At 40.7% G+C, this 21277-nt stretch overlaps 3 protein-coding genes across 3 annotated transcripts; all 3 read left to right on the top strand.

The window, feature by feature from the left end:
* The first annotated feature begins 6866 nt into the window (after positions 1 to 6866).
* LOC145432839 (MBT domain-containing protein 1-like) lies at positions 6867 to 9071 on the top strand. Its single transcript, XM_080309642.1, has one exon. It carries the CDS (start codon positions 6935 to 6937, stop codon positions 8960 to 8962), a length of 2028 nt encoding a protein of 675 aa, XP_080165768.1. The 5' UTR covers positions 6867 to 6934; the 3' UTR covers positions 8963 to 9071.
* Positions 9072 to 10413: 1342 nt separating this feature from the next.
* Positions 10414 to 11382, top strand: LOC145432842 (mitochondrial S-adenosylmethionine carrier protein-like). The gene has a single exon (XM_080309646.1). The coding sequence runs from the start codon at positions 10565 to 10567 to the stop codon at positions 11372 to 11374; it is 810 nt and encodes a 269-aa protein (XP_080165772.1). The 5' UTR covers positions 10414 to 10564; the 3' UTR covers positions 11375 to 11382.
* A 1578-nt stretch (positions 11383 to 12960) lies between these two features.
* On the top strand, positions 12961 to 20888 carry LOC145432840 (serine hydroxymethyltransferase, mitochondrial-like). Its single transcript, XM_080309643.1, has 13 exons — positions 12961 to 13121; positions 13352 to 13510; positions 14157 to 14229; positions 14687 to 14809; positions 14869 to 14953; positions 15361 to 15442; positions 15505 to 15627; positions 17616 to 17776; positions 18039 to 18183; positions 19172 to 19271; positions 19341 to 19496; positions 19568 to 19675; positions 20580 to 20888. Exons 1-13 carry the CDS (start codon positions 13077 to 13079, stop codon positions 20705 to 20707), a joined length of 1488 nt encoding a protein of 495 aa, XP_080165769.1. The 5' UTR covers positions 12961 to 13076; the 3' UTR covers positions 20708 to 20888.
* Positions 20889 to 21277: the final 389 nt, after the last annotated feature.

Genomic DNA, 21277 nt, shown 5'->3' with positions numbered 1-21277 from the left:
ACACTAACCATCTACACACATCCGTGAGAATATAAACGCACGATATATATTCGTTCGATTTAAATCACACAAGAGGTTTGGCAAATGTGAGCACTGGGCAACGTCAGCATTGAGCCGTCTAAGAAACAGAGACACATTGCTATTTACATTAATTTTTTACTTTGCGGTCAATTTATTTGTGATCTAACAATGAAGGAACCTTGTAATGTACAATCACTAAATGACTGGTTCTTTCTCACAAGTGACACCGGCGTATCTCGAACAATCCGAACATACACAAGATACTGGGATTTATTCGACACCGCTTACTTAATGACTTGAAATTGACTCGTAAATTTTGCTCCGAGTCACGAGTCAATGCACATTTTTGAAGCTCCGAGTCAAGTCAAGTCAAGTCATTTTTCCAAAGTGACTCGAGTCAAGTCAAGTCATACGAAAAAGTTGACTCGAGTCTGACTCGAGTCAAGTCATGGCTCGAGTCATCCCAACACTGCTATGACCTGCGAAATACTTAGGCTAATTTGCAAGGCTTCGCTGAACACCAAATTTTCGCTAAGTCATAAAAACAAAAATCCCCCAAAACATAGCCTACACGTCGAATACATTCTAGATTACTGGTGCACAAAATGAACCGTGGGTGAACAAAGTGTTCAAAGAATTAATTTTCAGACAAAACAAAAACATTATAGTGTGGTTGACTTCTGCTGTCCCTGTTAGACTCCTGTTCACAGTGTTCAGCAATGCGAGGCTTAATCTTGGAAAGTGTCATCGTAATAATTGGTCGAAACGCAACAGCGAGGTATCAATTGCTAAATTACAAATGAGCTTATAATATAATGTCATCACAGAACAACTGGTTTCGATTCCACTTCAGCACACGATGTACCCCCGCAACAGTTACAGTTCGATCGGGCCTAATTCCTCGCAACCAATGGTGACCAAGACGTGCGTATCCTCGCAAATCATGTATGAGTTAAATGTGTGTCTTATAACGTCCACGAAGCCTATGCTACGATATGTCTTGCCTACAAATTTTAGTATTAACGTTCGACAAAACAGTGAGAGTGTTCATGATTTCCGAGTTCTAAATATTCTATATATGTTCTTTTAGGTAGGCTAATTCACTTTCAATCCCCTCTCCAAGTGCAAGCAAGCGAAAATCGGCCCATATAAAGTAGTAGAGCCATCCTCCCTATACCTTTGCATCGGGCGGTTTTTCGCTACCACTAGAATGCATTCATTATGAAATTTCTGATTACGAATCCATAATGAGTTTCGTATGAGAGAATCGCTCGTCTGGCTAGTTGTTTCGATCAAATCAACACGAAAAAGATGGACGCATTCTGCATGAAGTCGTACTAATTTTCGTTATTTCCGTGGTTTTATTTACATACTGGGACGGCAGACTCATTACGCATCAGCCTGCTAAAAATGCCCAATAGACCACAGGTATCGCCTAGCTACCAATGAGAGAGAGAGAGCTAGTCTTTATTTTCATCCAACCAAAATACATAAAAAAACACATGGCGATGATGGTGGTACAGAAAATATGCATGCACAGTGCACACTGCATTCGGTATCAGATAGGAATGATCGATACGACGGTGAAGGTCAACTAGTCTGATCAGTGATCACACCAGCATCAAACTGGTGCACTTGACTCTTGACATTGTTATTGATATATGAAGTCACTTCATAGTTCACAAAATGCCCATTTTGTGGGGGGTGATAGTGAATGACATCATAATGCACAATAGCTTTACGCCGCTGCCTACGCGCATATTCGACAGCATCCTCTCCTTCTAATTTAATGTAGGCTACCTTACGAGGTCTTTGCTGGGGTGCATGACATGTCACTTTTCAGCCCCAGGTTCTGATGGGGATGACACACCCGATCAAAGACCAATCCAATAAAGACAATGAAAATAGCAAGGAAGCCTAAAAATGAAAGATATGGGCCTACAATATACATCGGACACTGGCCCAAGGCCGAGGGCATACCAGATTGAGAGACCGTATTTGGTCGTTATTTCGACATCCTACTTATGTTATTCATTGCCTCGCTTTTTTCGGTTTTATTAGCAATTAAGTAGGGGGAGATGTGGTACCGATGGATCAAAAATTGCAAAATGATCTCTGGCCCTCAAATCTTCAGCCGAGAATAGCGGATCTTTTGCTGTCTCAACACTTTGATACAAGCTCTAACTATCGCGGACATTTACATGGATATCCTCCTTTTCAAAAAATAAAACGTTTAAAATTTGTTGCTCGAACGTGTCATCAATCCCCACCCGGTGGGTCCAATGGCACACGACCCTGGGACCTATGAGACATACGCTCAAAACTCAACTGTTTCAACTTGTTTCGTTGTGTACTATAATCTAAGCTACAGCATGCCAATGAAGAATGTGTCGTCGCCACCTACAAGAATAGAAAAGATTATATCAACTCAAATATTGGGATAAAATCACGTTTTGATTTCCGCCAAAACTTACAAAATCAATACAACCTACATATTACCGGAAAATCGACATTTTGACTTTCAAATACCTCTTAATAGCGATAAAACACCACAGGTAACTATGATTTACAGTCTCTATATAAGTAATGCGTGTTTCTGTATGATTAGTTGGTCCAACTATTTTGCTTGATTTGGCTATGGTACCATATAGGTCCCCCACCCTATAAATATTGTAATTGAATTGAAAATAGTCCACTCGAGGATGGGATCGATTCAAAAAATATGTGCTATTATATAACCTGATACTAGCCCTATAATTCACATCAAAAATTATTGCGTGTTTTTTAGTCTGGAAGGTGATATAGAAAAATGTATATGTCGATCCAAATTTACTTTGCACCCCCTAAAACGCAAATCACTTGTCACAGACCCCATAACTCACACAGGTCGAAGTTTTTTGCATGCGAGGAAAGATTCTGCCAGCATGCCATTGTAGACAAAGTCGCGTACTGTAATCATGGGATTATCACAGAGAAATTTTCAAGTATTTTCGGTCCCAGTGTTTCATCGGTACCCATCTCCTCCATATCAGTTCAGTACACCACAAAAATTGCGATACAATGAAAAGATAGGAAGGTGTCGAAAAGACTTGGAGTAGTCTTTGAAATCACACCCATCTTGGCCTAAGCGATGTAAAGAGGATGAGGCATGCACTGCACACTGAATGTAAATTATGTGTCTCTTTTTCTCTTTTCCACTCTCACCTGCAATATGGAATCGTAGTATGGGGAAGTGCATGCAAAACATTTCTGTGCAGAATTCGAACCCTGCAAAACCGTGCGATACGGCTGATCTCATCTGTACCTTTACGTACCAATTTATCGCCTTACTACCGTAAGCACCGAATTTTGCGAGTTGATGAGCTATATCGCTTCGAAGTATCAAAAGTTGTTCACAAATATTTTTCCAATACTCTGCCTCCTGTGTTTGATGACTTTTTCATACCTGCTAAAAATGTCCATTCCCATTACACGAGATCCTCGTCAAAGGGAAATATCTACTTACCCCCACCCAATAGCAACCTAACTAAGAGATCTATCGACTACTCGGGACCTATCATTTGGAATGCATTACCACCACATATCCGTGAATTGCCTTATGATAGATTCAAAAAAGCCCTACTTGATCACCTCTTATCGTTACACTAACACTGTTGCCCTACCTCGCCCAGACATTGCTTCATTGATCATTTGCTACCATCGTTTAATTTTTCTTCTATTTTATTTTTTTAACTACTGTAACTTTTTTTACAGCCAGACTGTTTAGAGTCAAGTGTACCTGTTTGATGCTGGTGTGATCAGACTAGATGACCCTCACGGTCTTATCGATCATTCCTATCTGATACCGAATACTGTGCATGCATATTTTCTGTACCACCACCACTGCCGAGTGTTATGTATTTTGGTTTGATGAAAAATAAAGACTCTCTCTCTCTCTCTCTCTCTTGACTTGAGCGGATAAAAATAATAGAACAACCGAATACATGCCACACTCATAATTGGATTCCTTACTATTTGTTACACATCGACCTTATATTTACTACATTTTCTCGCTGCAACCCTGAGCAGTCCAATCGGCATACTGGTTGAGAACCACTGGCCTATACTATGCGTTAAACTTGCGAGGTGAAATTTAAAATTTCATCTCTCACTCGTCTCTTTCTCTCCACAAAATAGTGCTAGGAATTTGCTCATCACTGCACAAAATACATATAAAAATATCCTTGTTAAAGTCAGTACTCGAGACTATATATCTCGCTGTTTTTCAATATTGTCACCCCTCTGATGTTAAAAGTATCTGCTTGCTACTCAAGTGGAAGTAAGAAATGAACGGTCCGAAAAGTAGCCTACTTACGTCGTTTCTGAACCGTAGATTTGGTAGGTGGAGTCGCAGACTTTTAGCTGTTAACCAGAGGTGACTACGTCGCAAGATATGCATCTTCGGGCAAAATGCTAACATAATGACTCTCTGATTATTATCGAATGTTAACATGGAATGGCAACAACCGATTTTGCAGCTTCGTTCCGCTTCGCTGAGGCCGTTGACAGAATGGTTTTGCGGTGGCGAATGTGGGATTACTGAGAGAGAGAGATATGATATTCTTTCTCGCCTGCACCATCGAGATGCTTTGGCGACGGAGTTGCGATACGGCCCCATGAGGTCATCTAGTCTGCGCCCCCGTTTTTTTTCTCCTCCATGCTATCCGTGATTGCTGAGCGCCTAGCAGGATAGCTGCGGATACCATTTTTCGAGTCTTTGGTATGACCCGGCCGGCAATCGAACCCACGACCTACCGCTCGAGAAGCCGGACGCATAACCATTACACTATCTCGCTCGGTACTGGCAATCCAAAAGTTATCTTCCAGAGCGCAGAATTTACTAAATCTGGTCTCGATCGAAAGCTGCTTTCTCACTGATTCCGAAAATATAAATGAAAATATGATCATTAATCTGGCACTAAACCACCAAAGTCCGAAGCCTGACCCCCCATATATATTTTCGGAATCGGACAGTAACTTTCGATCAAGACCAGATTCAGTAAATTCTGCGCTCTGGAAAATAAGTTATTGATCGCCAGAAACCCTACAGTCGCTGCCGCAAAACCATTTTGTGAACGGCCTCAACGAAGCGGAACGAAGCTGCAAAATCGGTCGTTGCCAATCAAACAATCAATCAAGTTTATTAATATTTTCATCGTTTCAAAAACATCACAAGACTGCGATACAATGAAAAGATAGGAAGGTGTCGAAACAACTTGGAGTAGCCATTAAGGTCAGACACCCACCTTAGCCTAGGCGAAGTAAATAAGAGGCATGCACACTGAATGAAAAGTAATGCCGAGAATATAAGACGCAAGCGACAAAATGAGGTGGCATGTGGCGGAGGGCGAGGTCGATGTTAGGTCGTGGTCCGGTAATCCTGAAGACTGGCTAGTATTGATTTAGAAGAAATTGCTTGTATTTCGACTTGAATGCGGACATGCTCGACGACTGTCGGATAGCCGGCGAGATGCTGTTCCACAATTTGGGTCCGGCATACTTGATAGAGCAATGCATTTTCTTGTATTCAGTCCTGATCATATGGTAGTTGTTCTTCGATGACGCGCGTGTGCTGTACTTGTGCGCTTTTGTCTCCGAGGTGAAGTAGTCGTTGAAATTTGAGGCACATTGACCGCAATGGAACTGATACATAAACTTGGCAATTTCTAGCTTTCTCATATCTTCTAAGTTTAGAACACCAAATCTTTTGAGAAGCGATTTATCAGTTGCACATCCAGGCCCCCGTGGGGCTTTGGCAATGATACGGATGATCCGATGTTGAAGTTTTTGCAGTGGGTCAATTGTATTCTTGCAGGCAGCACCCCAACAATGAATTCATTCCATGTTTACATTCCATGTTTACATTCGATACTCTAGTTAATATGTGTAATTTTGAACAAATATTAATTTACCGAGATGCATGGGCTATTCCAATCGGTTCCACTTTAGTACTAGCCAGCAATATCGGACCACAATATCAATCAATCATCAAAACAAGACGCACATGTCGACCAGGCCTACCGACAGATTCATTTTAGTAGTTTTCTTTTATGCTGTCCTTTCTTAAATACTGTCTGCATACCTCTTATTTACATGCTCTCTAGGTCAAGGCGGGTGTCTGATTAAAGGAATACCCCGAGTCGTTTCAACATAATCCTATCTTTTCATTATTGCAATCTTGTGGTGTTTCGAATTGATGATAATTTCACTTATAAATGCGATACGAACTTCTTCCAAAAGTTGTAGGCTTACCCAGTTTTCAAAATAGTAAAAGTAGTTTTGCCTGTCCGGTGGCCTGGCTGTCAAAGCTGTAAAGAAGAATGAAGACCACTCCGAACCAAAACGAAATGCCAAAAAGGAGGACATTTTCGATTTACTGAAAAAGGAGGACAAATCTTCCCAAAGGAGGACACTTGGTAACCTAAGATAACTCTACAGTAGAAGTATCCTAAAAAGTAAAAGCATAACTACTTAAGAAAGTAGTTGTAGCAGGCAAATTCAACCTGACTACGCAGAAAAAGTAAAAGCGCTTCATACACTGACCTCCTGACCTTATGTAATCTTGCTAGCTACAGCCAGATCAGATAAATTTAAATTATCGCACCATTTTGCAAATTACGTTGTGTTTCACCGATATTCGTCTTGAGCCTAGCTCATTTGTGTTTTTCGTCAACATTTACGGAAAACACCGTCTTGTATCTCCACTTTTTCCGTTATTCATGTCGACCGCTCTTCTTACATTTTTTTCGTCGTCGTCGCTAACGCCGTCCGTACGTAATACCCGTAGTCAGTTCCGCAGCGCAATCTTAAATTGTCGCCAATGCTGTTGTTCCCGTGTCGTGTCTGATACCAACGGGGTCGATGTCAGCTGGACATGGATTCTTCTAATGCTAGTGAGTTGGGTGTATGCGAGGTCTGTGGTCATGTCGGTCCGAGAGACGACTTCTATTCTAATAGTAAGAGATTCTGCACAGCTGCGTGCTCTCACAGCTTTTCCGCAAAACATCGTTTCAACAAAACCTCTACAAAATCAAGCAACGATGCGAAAGCCAAATCTTCAGATTTGAAAAGCAAAAAAAACGGGCCTCGTTTTGTACTACCCTCCGAGTCGAGGAGGCACCAGTGTATCAGTATGGGGTTCAATTGGGGCATGTACTTGTCAAGCAAAAAATCTACTGCTGCATCAGTGGAATTATTCAGTCATTCGCCAATGTCCCCTTACTGGGGAGATATCGGAATCGGAATGAAGCTAGAAGTGCTTAATCTGGATTGCAGTTTGACTACTGACGTGTATTGGATAGCGTCTGTCGTACAAATTGCGGGTTATAAAGCGAAATTAAGGTATGAAGGCTTCGGTGAAGATGGTACTTGTGATTTTTGGTGCAATTTATGTACACTTGATGTGAATGCAGTTGGTTGGTGTGCGACTATTGGGAAACCGCTTGTACCGCCCCAAACTATACAACATAAATACAGCAATTGGAAAAGCTTTCTAGTGAAAAAATTGACTGGTGCAAAGACTCTACCGAATGATTTCCAAAAGCGTATCACGGACAGTGTGACATCGCCTTTCCTTTGTGGTCTGCGGTTGGAGGTGGTAGATAAAACCAGAATATCACGTATGAGAGTAGGAATCGTGAATGAAGTAGTCGGAGGCAGGTTACGGTTAAAATACGAAGATTCGGATTACGAAAACGATGATTTCTGGTGCCATTCGCAGTCCGCGTTGATACATCCAATCGGTTGGTGCGAACGCGTTGGACATAAAATACTCGTATCCAGCAAAGATTATAAACAGAAAAAAGGCTGCACCAATGCCCGTTCTGAATTATTTGCTACCGTTAAGAACGTCAAATCTTGCGGATTCAGGGTGAATATGAAATTAGAAGCTATTGACCCTTTGAATTTATCATCGATATGCGTCGCAACAGTGAAAAAAGTGCTGAAAAATGGATATCTTATGATTGGGATTGACGGGAGCGAAGCTGCTGATGGCTCGGATTGGTTTTGTTACCATTGTACGTCACCATCTATCTTCCCCGTTGGGTTTTGTTCGAAAAACAAGATTTCTTTGAGCGTTCCTACTAGATTCAAAGACAGCTTCTCATGGGCGCAGTACCTCGTAGATACAAACAGTCAAGCCGCACCTGTTGATTTGTTTGAAAATAAAATACCGGACCACGGGTTCAAATCTGGAATGAAGCTAGAAGCTGTCGATTTAATGGAGCCTCGATTGCTTTGTGTTGCTACTGTGACGAAAGTCGTAGGCCGACTGTTACATGTGCACTTTGACGGTTGGGAAAACCAATACGACCAGTGGGTCGACTGTGAATCTCCGGATATATACCCGGTGGGCTGGTGTGAGTTAGTCGGGTACGATTTACAGCCCCCTCCGAATTTGGTGCAACCGGTCGAACAGAACGTGTCTTTGAAGAAAAAAAAAGTAAAAGGCCAGTCGTTTGTCACTAAAAAGAAGCGAAAAAAACTTGTCAATGTCTCGAAAAAGTTGATACCCGAAAAGGAAGAGTCGACACCGAATCGGGATTCTAATTCCGATCTCAAAGATGACCAAATTACTCCTGCGTCTTCTAGTGTTAGTACAAAAAAGTCGCAGGACAGCAGCGTCGCGAGTGTAAAATCAAATTCTCAGACAGGTGCGACAATCGAGAATTCGAGCCCCGACGAAACCCTCCAGGAGCAACCCAGCCCCAAGAAATCCAAAGGTCTGGCAAAAACGGAAGGCAACGACGCCAGCGCAAGCAATAGTGATTCTGACAAAAATGGTGACCTGTCCCAAAGCAGTGATAGTATTTCAGAGAATTCTGAAAGAAATTCCGACGAAAAAACATCCAAGTTGAACGAAGAGATTTCAATGCAAGTGGACACGCCACAGGGTAGTTGATACGTGGATTTTCTCTTAACAAAAATGTGCGTTTGTCGTGTATTGTACAATCATTGTTTCTCATCCAAGTGCGTCAATATTTTGTCAATATTGTTCAATGTGGACGCCACTTGTTGTTTCTTTACTTTCAATTCCTTCATAACGAGAAGGGCTGGGCGCAATGATTCGAGTACTTAATCTTAATCGAGTATTAAGTCTACTGATTTGAGTCATGAGAGTACTGGAAGTATGCGCTCCTCTCCACTAAGGGTTAATTTACCAACAAAAATGATAGCTTCCATTGTATTTTCAACTGTGAAAGCCTCGAAACATCGATTGGATAGACCGGAGCATACGTAACGTATAGTACAAAGACGCGCACGTTAGCGGAAATGACATGTATGTAAAGTCATGGATCAACGCACAGTGTTGTGACAACGTGCAACGAAATAGGCACGGTGGAAAAAATACCAAATTATCTTGAGCGTGAATTAGAACTGATACTACATTCATTTTGGGGCATAAGTGGTACATACTTGAACTTTCCACATCTCACATACTGTTATAACGTCATGAGTAATACTTAATTCAGAGTTGAATCACGATTTTGCCCAGCCCCCAAAACGACCAATGTGCCTCATTCTTTAAAACGTTTTTGCTTGTCTGTACTGAATGGTGTGCCAACGCTTCTTTCCAAAAGACAGGTATGTTTTCTTTCTATAATGTATTTCGCCAAATTTCATGTCTATCATTCAACGGAACAATCCTAATTAGCATTTCTTGTAAACTGCTGCATTGTCAATGGTGCACAACACAATGTTGCAGTTCTGTGGTTTAATCTATTTTGCCTATGACAATTACCAATTGTCACCAAGGATCACGAATGCGATTGAGGTTGATTACGGTTCTGGTCAAGGTCAGTTTTATATGCAAATTGTGGATGTGTTTTAATTTTGTTGGCAGTACAAGAATTGTTGGGTTTGAACCTGACTTGGACAACTAGATTATTCTAATTAGACTAATTGGAGCAAATTACTGGTTATCTGATTTGTGAAATATTTCTTTGCTGAATTTTAATCTAATTTGTGAAATATTTTTATGATTTCATTTTAATTCCAATCTAATTTCTGGTTTTCCGCGAAATGCTGCATGAGAGCTGTAGTGCAAAACAAGGCAAGCTTGATGTACAGACATTTCCCATTCTTATGAGAACGGACTCTAATTTGATATGAACTGACCATATTCAATTTCCAATTTTACGTAAATTCAGTTACTATAATTCTGATCTTATTTGGAAAGAACTGTGCAGTTATAATTCTAATTCTAGTTTAAATTGCAAAATAAATGCAGCTCTAATTCTGATCTAATTTAGAAACGCTGAAAATTTTTTAGTTGTACGAAAACTGGTTTGAAAGTTGATCACTATATGTAATGAAAACAATATTGAAACTCAAACACTGCCGGTTCTCTCCTTGTGTTTCATGTTTACATCGATATTTTGTGGAGTATTTTTTTCAAATTGTTATATTTACTTTAGAGATGGAACAGTTATTGTGTAATCTAGTTTTCGTGGTTGCCTGTTAAGGGATGCCGAGTAAAGTCTGTTGAAACAATACTATAGCCATGACAGGCGGAAATTCTCTGTTATCCCTCGCAAGTGGGGCCTGCGCTGGATTCGCAGTTGATGTATCACTTTTTCCCTTGGACACGATCAAAACAAGATTGCAGAGCAAACCAGGGTTCTGGAAAGCCGGTGGTTTCCGGGGAATCTATAAGGGAATTGGCCCAGTCGTGATGGGCTCAGCGCCTGGAGCCGCCATGTTTTTTGTGGCGTACGACACTTCCAAAAACATTTTAGTCAACTCAAAGTTAGCAATCAACAACGAAACGTTATCTTATATGATATCTGCGTGTTTTGGTGAAGTCTGTGCGTGCCTTGTTCGTGTACCGGTAGATGTGGTCAAACAACGTTCGCAAACTACAGCCCATTTATCAAGCTGGGCCATATTAAGAGACACTGTGAAACACGAGAATATACAAGGCCTGTTCCGTGGATACCGCAGCACGGTGTTAAGAGAAGTTCCATTTTCGTTTATACAATTTCCGCTTTGGGAAAACTCAAAACAAATGTTGTCCAAGTATCACCATCGCCCGGTTACGCCTTTGGAGGGCGCTTGGTGCGGGTTTTTTGCAGGTGGATTTTCTGCAGCTGTGACGACGCCGTTAGATGTTGCCAAAACTACAATCATGTTAGCAAAACGAAGTGATGATGCGGCTCTAGGTCGGGTTTTTCCTGTTTTGAAAAGCGTTTATATCGACAGAGGTTTGAGGGGTCTATTTGCCGGTCTCGTGCCTCGGACCATGTGGATTTCTTTTGGCGGTTTCATATTTCTTGGTACTTACGAAGGCGTGCTTTCTATATATAATCACTGATCATCTAAGTTGTTCTTGTTGGTATATGGGCTGCGGGCTGCAAAAGTCTGGTCAGGGTTATTGTGGTTGTAATTCGACCTTTAAATCAGAATTATACAACTAGAAGATTTTCAGCATTTCAAATTAAATTAGATCTATCTACAATATCAAAATTAATTAGAATTGCAAAATCTTGAAAGTTGAATCAGGTTTCGAAAAAACAAGTTAAGTTCATATCATCACCATTGGTTTATTAGCAATTTTTATCAGTTTAATGCACCACAAAAATGCGATACAATGAAGAGATAGGAAGGTGTCGAAGTGGCTTTGAGTAGTCTATAGAATCAGACACCCACCTTGGCCTAGGCGATTTAAAGAGGAGGTGTGCACATGCACAAGTCTCATAAGCTTGATGACGCAAATTCTGTACGGAGGACATCAAACCTGGCTCGTTTTGAATGTGTGACGTTTTCAGGGAAACCTGAAATTGCAATTTACAAATTCGACTCCCAGCATTTCGCTCCTGATTAGATAACTAGAATTATCTAGTCCTAAGTGTCAACTGCCGTAATATTAGATATGAAGGCGTTCATTTCGTTGTGCAGCATCCTACTATAGATTAGTAACCTATAGTCATACTCCAAGATTTGACTCCTCTGAATGAAACGGAACCTCTTGAGGGGATTAGCAGGCAAACCATGAAGACAGTTCATCCTAATCATCGGCTTCAATTATTTTCGTAGTGAGGCGGAATAGGTGTCGAAACGACCAAGTACGGTCTCTCAATTTAACATCACCTCGGCCTGTATTACCCGATGTAACAACGTTTGATCTTTCAGTTCATCATTGGTTTATTAGCAATTTTTATCAGTTCAATACACCACAAAAATGCGATACAATGAATAGACAAGAAGATGTCGAAGCGACTTGAATTTGTCTATGGAATCAGACACCCACCTTGGCCTACCAAAGGGGATCACACAGGCATGCACACTGAATGAAAGTAAAGAAGACAGTATTGAAAAAGAAAGCGACAAGAATAGGCCGGCATGTCATGGGAAGCGAGATCGATAGGTCAGTTCGACACTTGCCTAGCTCTTTTCATTCTCTTCCTTGTCTTCGTCGAGTCTTTTTGCTATTTCTTGTTTTATGAAGCCGTAAAATGGCGATGCAGGAGCCTAGAACACATCGAAACGCGCTGTCAATCAATTATTTTATTGATCAGCAGTCAGAACGCCACAACATTGAGATGCAATGATAAAATAGGAGGTGTATTTGGAATCAGACACCCACCTTGGCCTAGGACAGGTGATGTAAATAGGGGGCATGCACAGCACACTGGATGAAAAGTAAAAAAAAAGATAATATAAAAGCAAGCGACAAAATCAGGTGGCATGTCACGGAAGGCGAGATCGTGGTCCGGTAATTTTGAGGGCGGACTAGTACCCCGTGGTTCCGAGGGCTTACTACTATTCATTCAGTAAATACTGCATGTATTTCGTCTTGAATGTGGACATTGGACGTGAACAATGAGCATTGCTCATGCTCATTGCTCAGCTCACTGAACGAGATAATGCGCAACATCGCAATTTCGAGGCAATATGAGGCGTGAAGAAGGCGTTGTCAAGTGGTCAAGGGTTTGTTATTCGTGCAGATATCGAATGTAAACGTTAGCCAACGTAGGATAGTTCAGTGCGCTGGGATTTCGTCGAATTATTCTTGCATGATGTTACGGAATTGCACCTTAGCTTTGTGCCGCGTTACGAAGGTAAGACGTTGGAGCTGAGTTAGGCTTGGCACATAGCTAGGGTAACGGGCGAACCCCATATATCGATCGTGTCGTGTCAAGGTGACATGTATTCCATTCGTGTGGCGGATTAAAGATCTCTGGGTACAAATGAACTATTTCCGCCGGCAGTGTGATATCTTCTACATCTAGTTTTGTACAAGGTTCTATTAACACAAGCCTGATTTACGATACAAAGCCTGTCTTCGCAGACTTCTCCAAAAAACAGTCATCAATGTTCTGTCCGAAGTGTAGCCGATTGGAAGTGGAGTGGAACGGAATCTCTTGCCCAAGATGACCCGGAGATCAAGTCGCTCATTGAGCAAGAGAAAGATCGCCAAGTCCGGGGTCTGGAACTCATTGCATCTGAGGTAGAATGCTTTATGAAATTTGACATTTTAGGACCATGTTGGCTGCATGTATCTGATCCAGGATACTGAATTGTGCAAACTACTGGATTTTCTAATAAAATGCACAACAGGAACTATACTGTAGAACTAGAACTAGTCACTTTTCAAAACTCGCAACTAGAACTACAACTAAATACTTTGCAACTAGCTGATAATACGAATTGCTGAATTTCAAATGAGCCAAGAAATAATGGAGATGAAATGGGCATTTAAAAAGAACGGGATTTTGAGTTCAAAATGGGATGTGTTTTGACCGCCAAAACCAACCCCTGGCAACGCCATTGTTCTTGGTGATGACTCTGAGCTAGCAATGGCTGCAAGAACATCACGCAACAAAACACATAGGTATCACGATTCACCCCAACTGACGACAAATGTTTTCTAGTTATTTTGACAACTACATTTATTTTGAAATGCTCAACTAGAATTACTATAGTCACTTTTCAAAATCCACAACTAGAACTAGAACTACTCAAAAATATCAGTAGTTAGTTGATCGTCAGCAAAATAAATTGGTATTTTTTATAAGTCTGATCTAACCATGTTATCGTCATTGAAGTTGCCACTTTCAGATTTTGTTCTTTAGCTGTACCAATGTGCATTTTAGAACTTCTGTTCCAAATCAGCCATCGAGGCAATGGGATCATGTCTTAACAACAAGTATTCAGAAGGATACCCAGGTAGGAATGTTCTTCAGCGCTGTTTAAAATTCCATAAGTAATTATTGATTAATATTTTGTTCTCCAGCATCATTGATTTCTGTTTATGACTCATGGCAACTAAACAGTTTTCAATATTTTAGGCAAAGCTAGACCCAAGATTCCTACTTTTTACTTGATTTCAAATTTGAAGAGCTTCTACGAGGTACATAACTTCAATATACAACTGAACATTTCCGCCAACCAAGTTAGTCCCGACAGAAGGAGTTTGTGTACCATCTAAAATAGTACATTGAGGCTAAGCAATATGTTTGACTTGATTATGCGCAATTTCGTGCACGTGAGGTATATGGTGATACGGTTATTGATATACAATATTTGGGCACATTTCAATATCAATATATTAATTGTATATTTTGAATTCTCTACTTCTACTTCCACTTGAGTACCGCCAATGACGCTTGCTTACCATTCTCAGGACAAAGATACTACGGTGGGACAATCATTATCGATAAAATCGAGGAGTTGTGTAAGCAGAGAGCTCTGGACTTATTCAAACTAGACCCGGAGGAGTGGGGTGTTAACGTCCAGCCATACTCAGGTGTGACACGTCCATTTGACTGCGGAGCTAATTGAGTTTGATCAAGATGTCTTTCTCAGGGTCACCGGCTAACTTTGCGGCATATACGGCAGTTTTGAAGCCACACGACCGGATCATGGGGCTTGACCTTCCCGATGGGGGACAGTGAGTGTATTTCCAGGGTTGTAGTGACCCGAGTCATTATTTTTTGATGACTCCACTTGATTCGAGTCAAATCTGTAACCGTATGATTGACTGGTGGATCAGAAACTCGTGACTTGATTACGACCCTGTCTGTTTCATTGGAAGAATTACTGATGTAGCCTCACACTTTGTTAATTTGTAGCCGTAGCGAACCTGGTCATTGGTGGTCAGTATTTAAATACTTCTGCGGATACGTATATTTTGCTTCCTTATGCTACTTCCTCAAGTGGTGACAATGTAGACTCATACTTTCCTGAGCACAACTATGCCTAGAATATGTATTTTTACCTTACCAACATCTGAGCTCACTGGCTCAGTGAATTCCGGATAAACACCACTGGTCTAGCCCGAATTCCTTTCCTATCCAGTTTGACACATGGCTTCATGACCGATGCGAAGAGGATATCGGCGACATCCATCTATTTTGAATCGATGCCTTACCGATTGAATGTGAGTTTCAATCGCAATCCGTCTTGTTGACTGATATTCAACTGTGGATCAAAATTGTTCAGGCTCAATCAGGCCTCATCGATTACGATCGTTTGGAAGAAAACGCAAAATTGTTTCGCCCCAGACTGATCATCGCCGGCGCCAGCGCTTATTCTCGGTTGATTGACTATGAAAGAATGAAGAAAGTGAATATATTTTTTTAAATTTACTCTGCTGCAGAGTAGGACAATTGGAATATTTTCAGCTTTTCCAAATAAGATCAGAATTGGAGTTACACCGTTTTCCCAAATTATATTATAATCAGAATGATAGCCACAGTTTTTCCAAATTAGATTAGAATTGTAGCTACATAGTCTTTCCAAAAATAGATTAGAATTGAAGTTGCATTTTTTTAAATAACATTAATACCGTACTAGAATATAGACATTTTTTTTCCCAAATTGGATTAGAATTATAACTACCATAATTTTCCATGTATATAATCCGCAAAATTTTCACGATTTTTTGCCCTAAAATAGGGGGTTGCGTATTATACATGGGAACAACACGCTTGGAAAAAATCTCCCTCGATAAAAAACCTGAAATCACACCTTTCTTCATGTTTGTTTCCAATCGCGCATCACTTTCAGCCATCGTGCCCAGTAATTCGTATTATCAGTGTAACGCGCTACCAAGTGTATAATGATTAGCGTTGTTATGTCATGATTGTTCGACAGTGACATCGCAAAACAGAACAACATCGTGTACTAAAACACAGCTATTCATGTACTGCGGATGCAGGGTGCGTACTATACATGGGTACAGGCTTTTTCCCGGAATTTGCATGCCATTTTAAGGCTGCGTATTATCAGTGTCGGGATGACTCGAGTCATGACTTGACTCGAGTCAACTTTTTCGTATGACTTGACTTGACTCGAGTCACTTTTCAAAAATGACTTGACTTGACTAGACTCAAAGCTTCAGAAATGTGGATTGACTCGTGACTCAGAGCAAAATTTACGAGTCAATTTCAAGTCATCCAGTAACGGTGTCGATTAAGTCACCTTATCCTATGTATTGTTCGCGATGTGTCGGTGTCACTTGTGAGAGCAACCAGTCATTCACTGATTGTACGTTTCACTGATCCTTCATTGTTGCATCATATATAAATTGACCGCAAACGAAACGATCACAGCTTACGTTGTCGTAGTAGATTAATCTAATAGCAACGCATCTTGGTTCTTAGACGACTCAGTGGTTACATTGTACAGTGCGCATTGCTCACCTTTACCAATGCCCTCTTATAATTTTAATCGAACGAACATAGTTTATGTGTTTATATGCATACGGATGTGTAGATGGACGTAGTATACCTTATCGATTGGTTTCAACTTTTCGAGCCTTCGTATTCGATCCTCTATTTAGGATCATAATAACAGATGGTAGCATGTAGCTATTCAGTTACGAATTTTATTAGCACTTCACCGTGTTCGTGAGCGTTACTAGCCTCTATGCACATATGATGTAAATTTAACTTTATATTCGCTATTTGATTCAAGAAAAATGGTCAATTAATCTGTCTTTCACCCAGTTAGCAGAATGTAATGACTTTGCATCATCACTCATACTTCAAAAATTCGATTTGACTCGAATTGTGACTTGACTCGTGACTCGACTTGACTCGAGTCACCTCCAAAAAGCGAGTGACTTGACTTGACTCGAGTCACTTTCGAAAATCGATTGACTTGACTTGACTCGAGTCAAAATGTGCAATGACTCGAGACGACTCGTGACTCGAAGGTTGTGACTTGATCCCAACACTGCGTATTATACATGGGGGCGTACTATACTTGGAAAATTACGGTACATAGTTTTTCTCAAATTAGATTCGAATTATAGCTACATTGTGTTTCCCAAAGTAGATTATAATTATAGTTGCATATTTTTTCCAAATTAGATTAGAATTCGAATGATAGCAACATTTTTGTTCCAGATTTGATTAGAATCACCGAATTTACAAAATCTTAGCACCGTAATTGAATCGAATACCTGTAGTATTTTCAGGAAAAGCAGGACATAGAAACATTTCACAGAGTAGATTAGAATTAGATAACGGGCATTTTTCTCTGATTAGATAACTACTAGTTAACTAGTCCAAGTCTGCTCTGCTGTTCTTTATCACTGCTGTCTATAGATTGCCGAACAACACAACGCCTACCTGCTCGGTGACATGGCTCATATCAGCGGACTCGTTGCTGCACAACTGATCCCGTCTCCTTTCGATCATTGTGACCTTATCACAACCACGACTCACAAGACATTGAGGGGGGTACGGTCAGGGATCATTTTCTTCAGGTATTTATGTGTTGCATTTCTGATGGGCTTCGTATGAGCTAGAGCCCGGCCGATATCGTATTATTGAGCCGATACCGATCACTAGTAAAAATATGGCACCAAGACTGCAAAAATTCCTCAAAATACTCCTAGGGTTATGATTTTAGACTACTTCTACTTCACTAGGCTTACTTGAACTACTTCAAAATAGGACAATGTCATATTATCAGCAAACCGATAATCGATGCGGCTATACTCGGAACCAGAAAATATTCTTTTGCAGAAAAGGTGTTCGAAGCGTCAATAAAAAGACGGGCAAAGAGACAAAGTATGATTTGGAAAGTAAAGTCAACTTTTCTGTATTTCCGAGCTTGCAAGGCGGACCGCACAACCATACTATTGCTGGCGTTGCTGTCGCGTTAAAACAGGTGCGATGGCAGAGTATGGAGTATAAGTCAAGTATGGGGTAGCCAGTATGGCTGGGTAGAATCAGGTATTTGAGTGATTCGAGTATTAGGCTTCGAGTCAAGTCAAATATCACTCATTATGAAGTCACAACATCATGAATGATGCAGAAAGTTCAGTATGTACCTCTTATGTGACCAAAAATAATTTAATACCAGTTCTACATCACATCAGAGATGTGGTACTCATTGCATTTTGTGACAATTCTGAGGATCGATCACGACTTCACAGATCTGTCATTTCCACTAACGTTACATAGCTTTGTACTACATGTTTCGTAGGCTCCAATACAGCAAATCAAGGTTTCGTGGCTTCCATGTTAGAAAATAGTATCAAAAGTATAATTCTCGGTAATATATAAACTCTTAGCGGCAAGGAGCATGAAATTTCACTGCCTTACTTGAAAAAATCATCTCTCTCGACACGAATACTCAAACCATAGTGTCCTATATGGTGTGGACACAAGCAAATCTCAAGGCTCACTGCGATTGGTCTCCGTCACACTTTCCATTTGGCTGAAGGCAAATTGTCGGTATAAATTTCGAGGCTGATTGTGGGAGTTCCAGTGCCGAGCGGTATATTTTCGTTATCAGTACAGTGGCAACTTCTGATTGATACCCGTTTTATCAAATGTAATTCTCGGCAAGCCGGTCAAAAATTAACGTCAAATTGCCTTCAGCCTAACGGAAAGTGTGACGTAGAGCAATCGCAGTAAGCCGTGAGATTTGCTTGTTCCACACCATATAAGACACCATGTTCAAACATTGTGCCCAGCCCTAGTTGGTAGCCCATTGATCTCGCATGCAAATGTATGTCGTAGATATGTTAATGTTACCATGTTAATTAATCAACAATTCAGATTGTTAACCATGGCAATCTACAACGAATTTATAGACTAATTAAAACTGTAGTCTATAGTGTCGGCAATCCCTTTTCTTAAATTCCATACAGGGCATGTCAGAGGACTTCAAACTCTATCAGACGCAAGTCATGAAGAACGCCATAGTGATGTCCGACACTCTGCAGGCTCTCGGATACAAGGTCGTGTCCGGTGCGCTACATTCTTCACACTAAATTTATGAGCCTATGGATTATGAATGTATGACCTTATGAATTGCAGGAGGCACGGATAACCATCTGGTGCTGGTGGATCTGAGACCAAAAGGCATAGACGGGGCCAGGGCCGAGAAAGTTCTGGAAGCTTGTTCGGTCACGGCAAACAAAAACAGCGTTCCGGGAGACAAGAGTGCGATGGTTCCTGGCGGTCTTCGCCTAGGTTTGTCATTTTCAAGCTTTGTTCAACCTGAAACATGACAGTCCCTCAAAATCACTTCCATTTTATGATAGGCACTCCAGCTCTAACTTCCAGGCGCTTTGTGGAAAGTGACTTTAAAAAAGTGATGGAATTCTTGGATCAAGGCGTCAATATTGCCGTGGAGGCAAAGTCAAAAACAAGTATGTTACATTTACATGAGGCTTATACAAACTACCTATCTAGTTAGTTAACGGTCAACTAACTACTGGTTTGAGTAGTTTTAGTTCCAACTGGGCATTAACAAAAATTAGTTGCCGAACAACTAGAAAACGTCATCCATTTGATGTGAAGTGTGACACCGGTGTTCTGTTCTTGCTGCCATTGCTAGTCCAGAGTCGTCACTACTAACAGTGGCATGGATTTTTTGGGTCGAAACTCATCCCATTTAAGAGTCGAAATCCCTTTGAAATGCCGATTCTATCTTCTATACTTCTTAGCTCGTTTGAAATCAGTAGTTTGTATCATCAGTGTTGCCATTTAGCGAGTTGCATCTGAATTAAAACTAGGAGGTCGACCAATTATATATCGAGGCCGATATTTGGAACCTTCCGATTATTGACGAGTTCAACTGGGTGAGCAGAGCATGCAGAGAAACTATGCTTCATGTATTACAATCTACATCTATTGGACTGATCTGCAATTCTGTATGATGTTTTGCTTTTTGGGTTATCCAAAATTTCAATGACTGCTAAATGCACAATTGAGCAATAATTCTTTTTAATTTTCTCATTTGTTGTTCAGCTTTCTGTGGCATGCAGAAGCACCACCTTGCCTAACATTTTATGGCGAAATAGTTCTCTGTTCCCTGCATATTGATATCGGTTATCGGCCTTGAGTGTGTCGATAATCGGTATTGCCTGCAAAAATCAATATCGGTCGACCTCCAATGTTTGTGTTTTTATTGACTAGATACTGATTTCTGAAGTTCGTTCGTTCTAGTTCTAGACGTGCATTCCGAAATCCAGTAGTTTATTTAAGTCTGATTTCTACATTTGGATTTGTTTTTCCAAAAGTTATCAAACTTGAAAATCATTTTTCTAACAGAGAAACTCGCTGATTTTGTATCGTTCATAAACACGGACCCAGAGACCTTGCAAAAGATTGCAGAACTGAGGGCGCAAGTCGAGGTTTTCGCCAGAACGTTTCCGATGCCAGGATATGAAGATCACTAGATTCCTTGAAAACCTCTAGTTGTGTTCGCCATTTAATTCATGATCACGAATTGCCACGACACGTCAACTCTTCACTCGGTTGAAAGTAGAAAACAAAATTAGCTACAAGTAGTTAGTCCAAAAAGTTCCAATGGTGCCAAAATTTATTTCGTAGGCAATACTCAGTCTTTTCAGATGCCTTCTTAAATTTTCTGTCTTCGTAATTGGCAGGGTTGTAATGACTCGAGTCACGATTTTCGGATGACTCGACTCGAGTCATTTTCTCAAAATACGGAAATGACTCGACTCGACTCGGGTCAATCTGTGTATTGACTCGACTTGGACTCGAGTCATTGCGCATGACTCGAGATTCAGACGGCCAAGACCGACATTTCATTGTAATTTCGAAGCCAACACACTATTGGGATTTCGTTTGTTGGTACTGGTGCTTGAAAATGAGACCAGAAACTGCTAAAAGCGAGGAAAACTGATATATTATAAATGCGAACCATTCAATATCACCAAACAGAGTTAAAAAAGTAGGTTTAGAAAGACCTTAAATGGAAACTGAGCAGTCAACACAATGACTTG

This window comes from Botryllus schlosseri, chromosome 2 (genome assembly GCF_051294905.1).
Source record: "Botryllus schlosseri isolate E-star chromosome 2, Bs_hap1, whole genome shotgun sequence".
In the NCBI taxonomy this organism is placed as follows: domain Eukaryota; kingdom Metazoa; phylum Chordata; class Ascidiacea; order Stolidobranchia; family Styelidae; genus Botryllus; species Botryllus schlosseri.
This window is presented reverse-complemented; position numbering and strand designations above follow the sequence as displayed.

Excerpts from the sequence above, each read along its gene's own strand:
- LOC145432839 (XM_080309642.1), top strand. The coding sequence starts at position 6,935 with ATGGATTCTTCTAATGCTAGTGAGTTGGGTGTATGCGAGGTCTGTGGT.
- LOC145432842 (XM_080309646.1), top strand. The coding sequence starts at position 10,565 with ATGACAGGCGGAAATTCTCTGTTATCCCTCGCAAGTGGGGCCTGCGCT.
- LOC145432840 (XM_080309643.1), top strand. The coding sequence starts at position 13,077 with ATGATGTTACGGAATTGCACCTTAGCTTTGTGCCGCGTTACGAAG. Across the intron at positions 13,511-14,156 it reads TGGAACTCATTGCATCTGAG|AACTTCTGTTCCAAATCAGC; the intron begins GTAGAATGCTTT and ends TGTGCATTTTAG. Across the intron at positions 19,676-20,579 it reads GGAGGCAAAGTCAAAAACAA|AGAAACTCGCTGATTTTGTA; the intron begins GTATGTTACATT and ends TTTTTCTAACAG.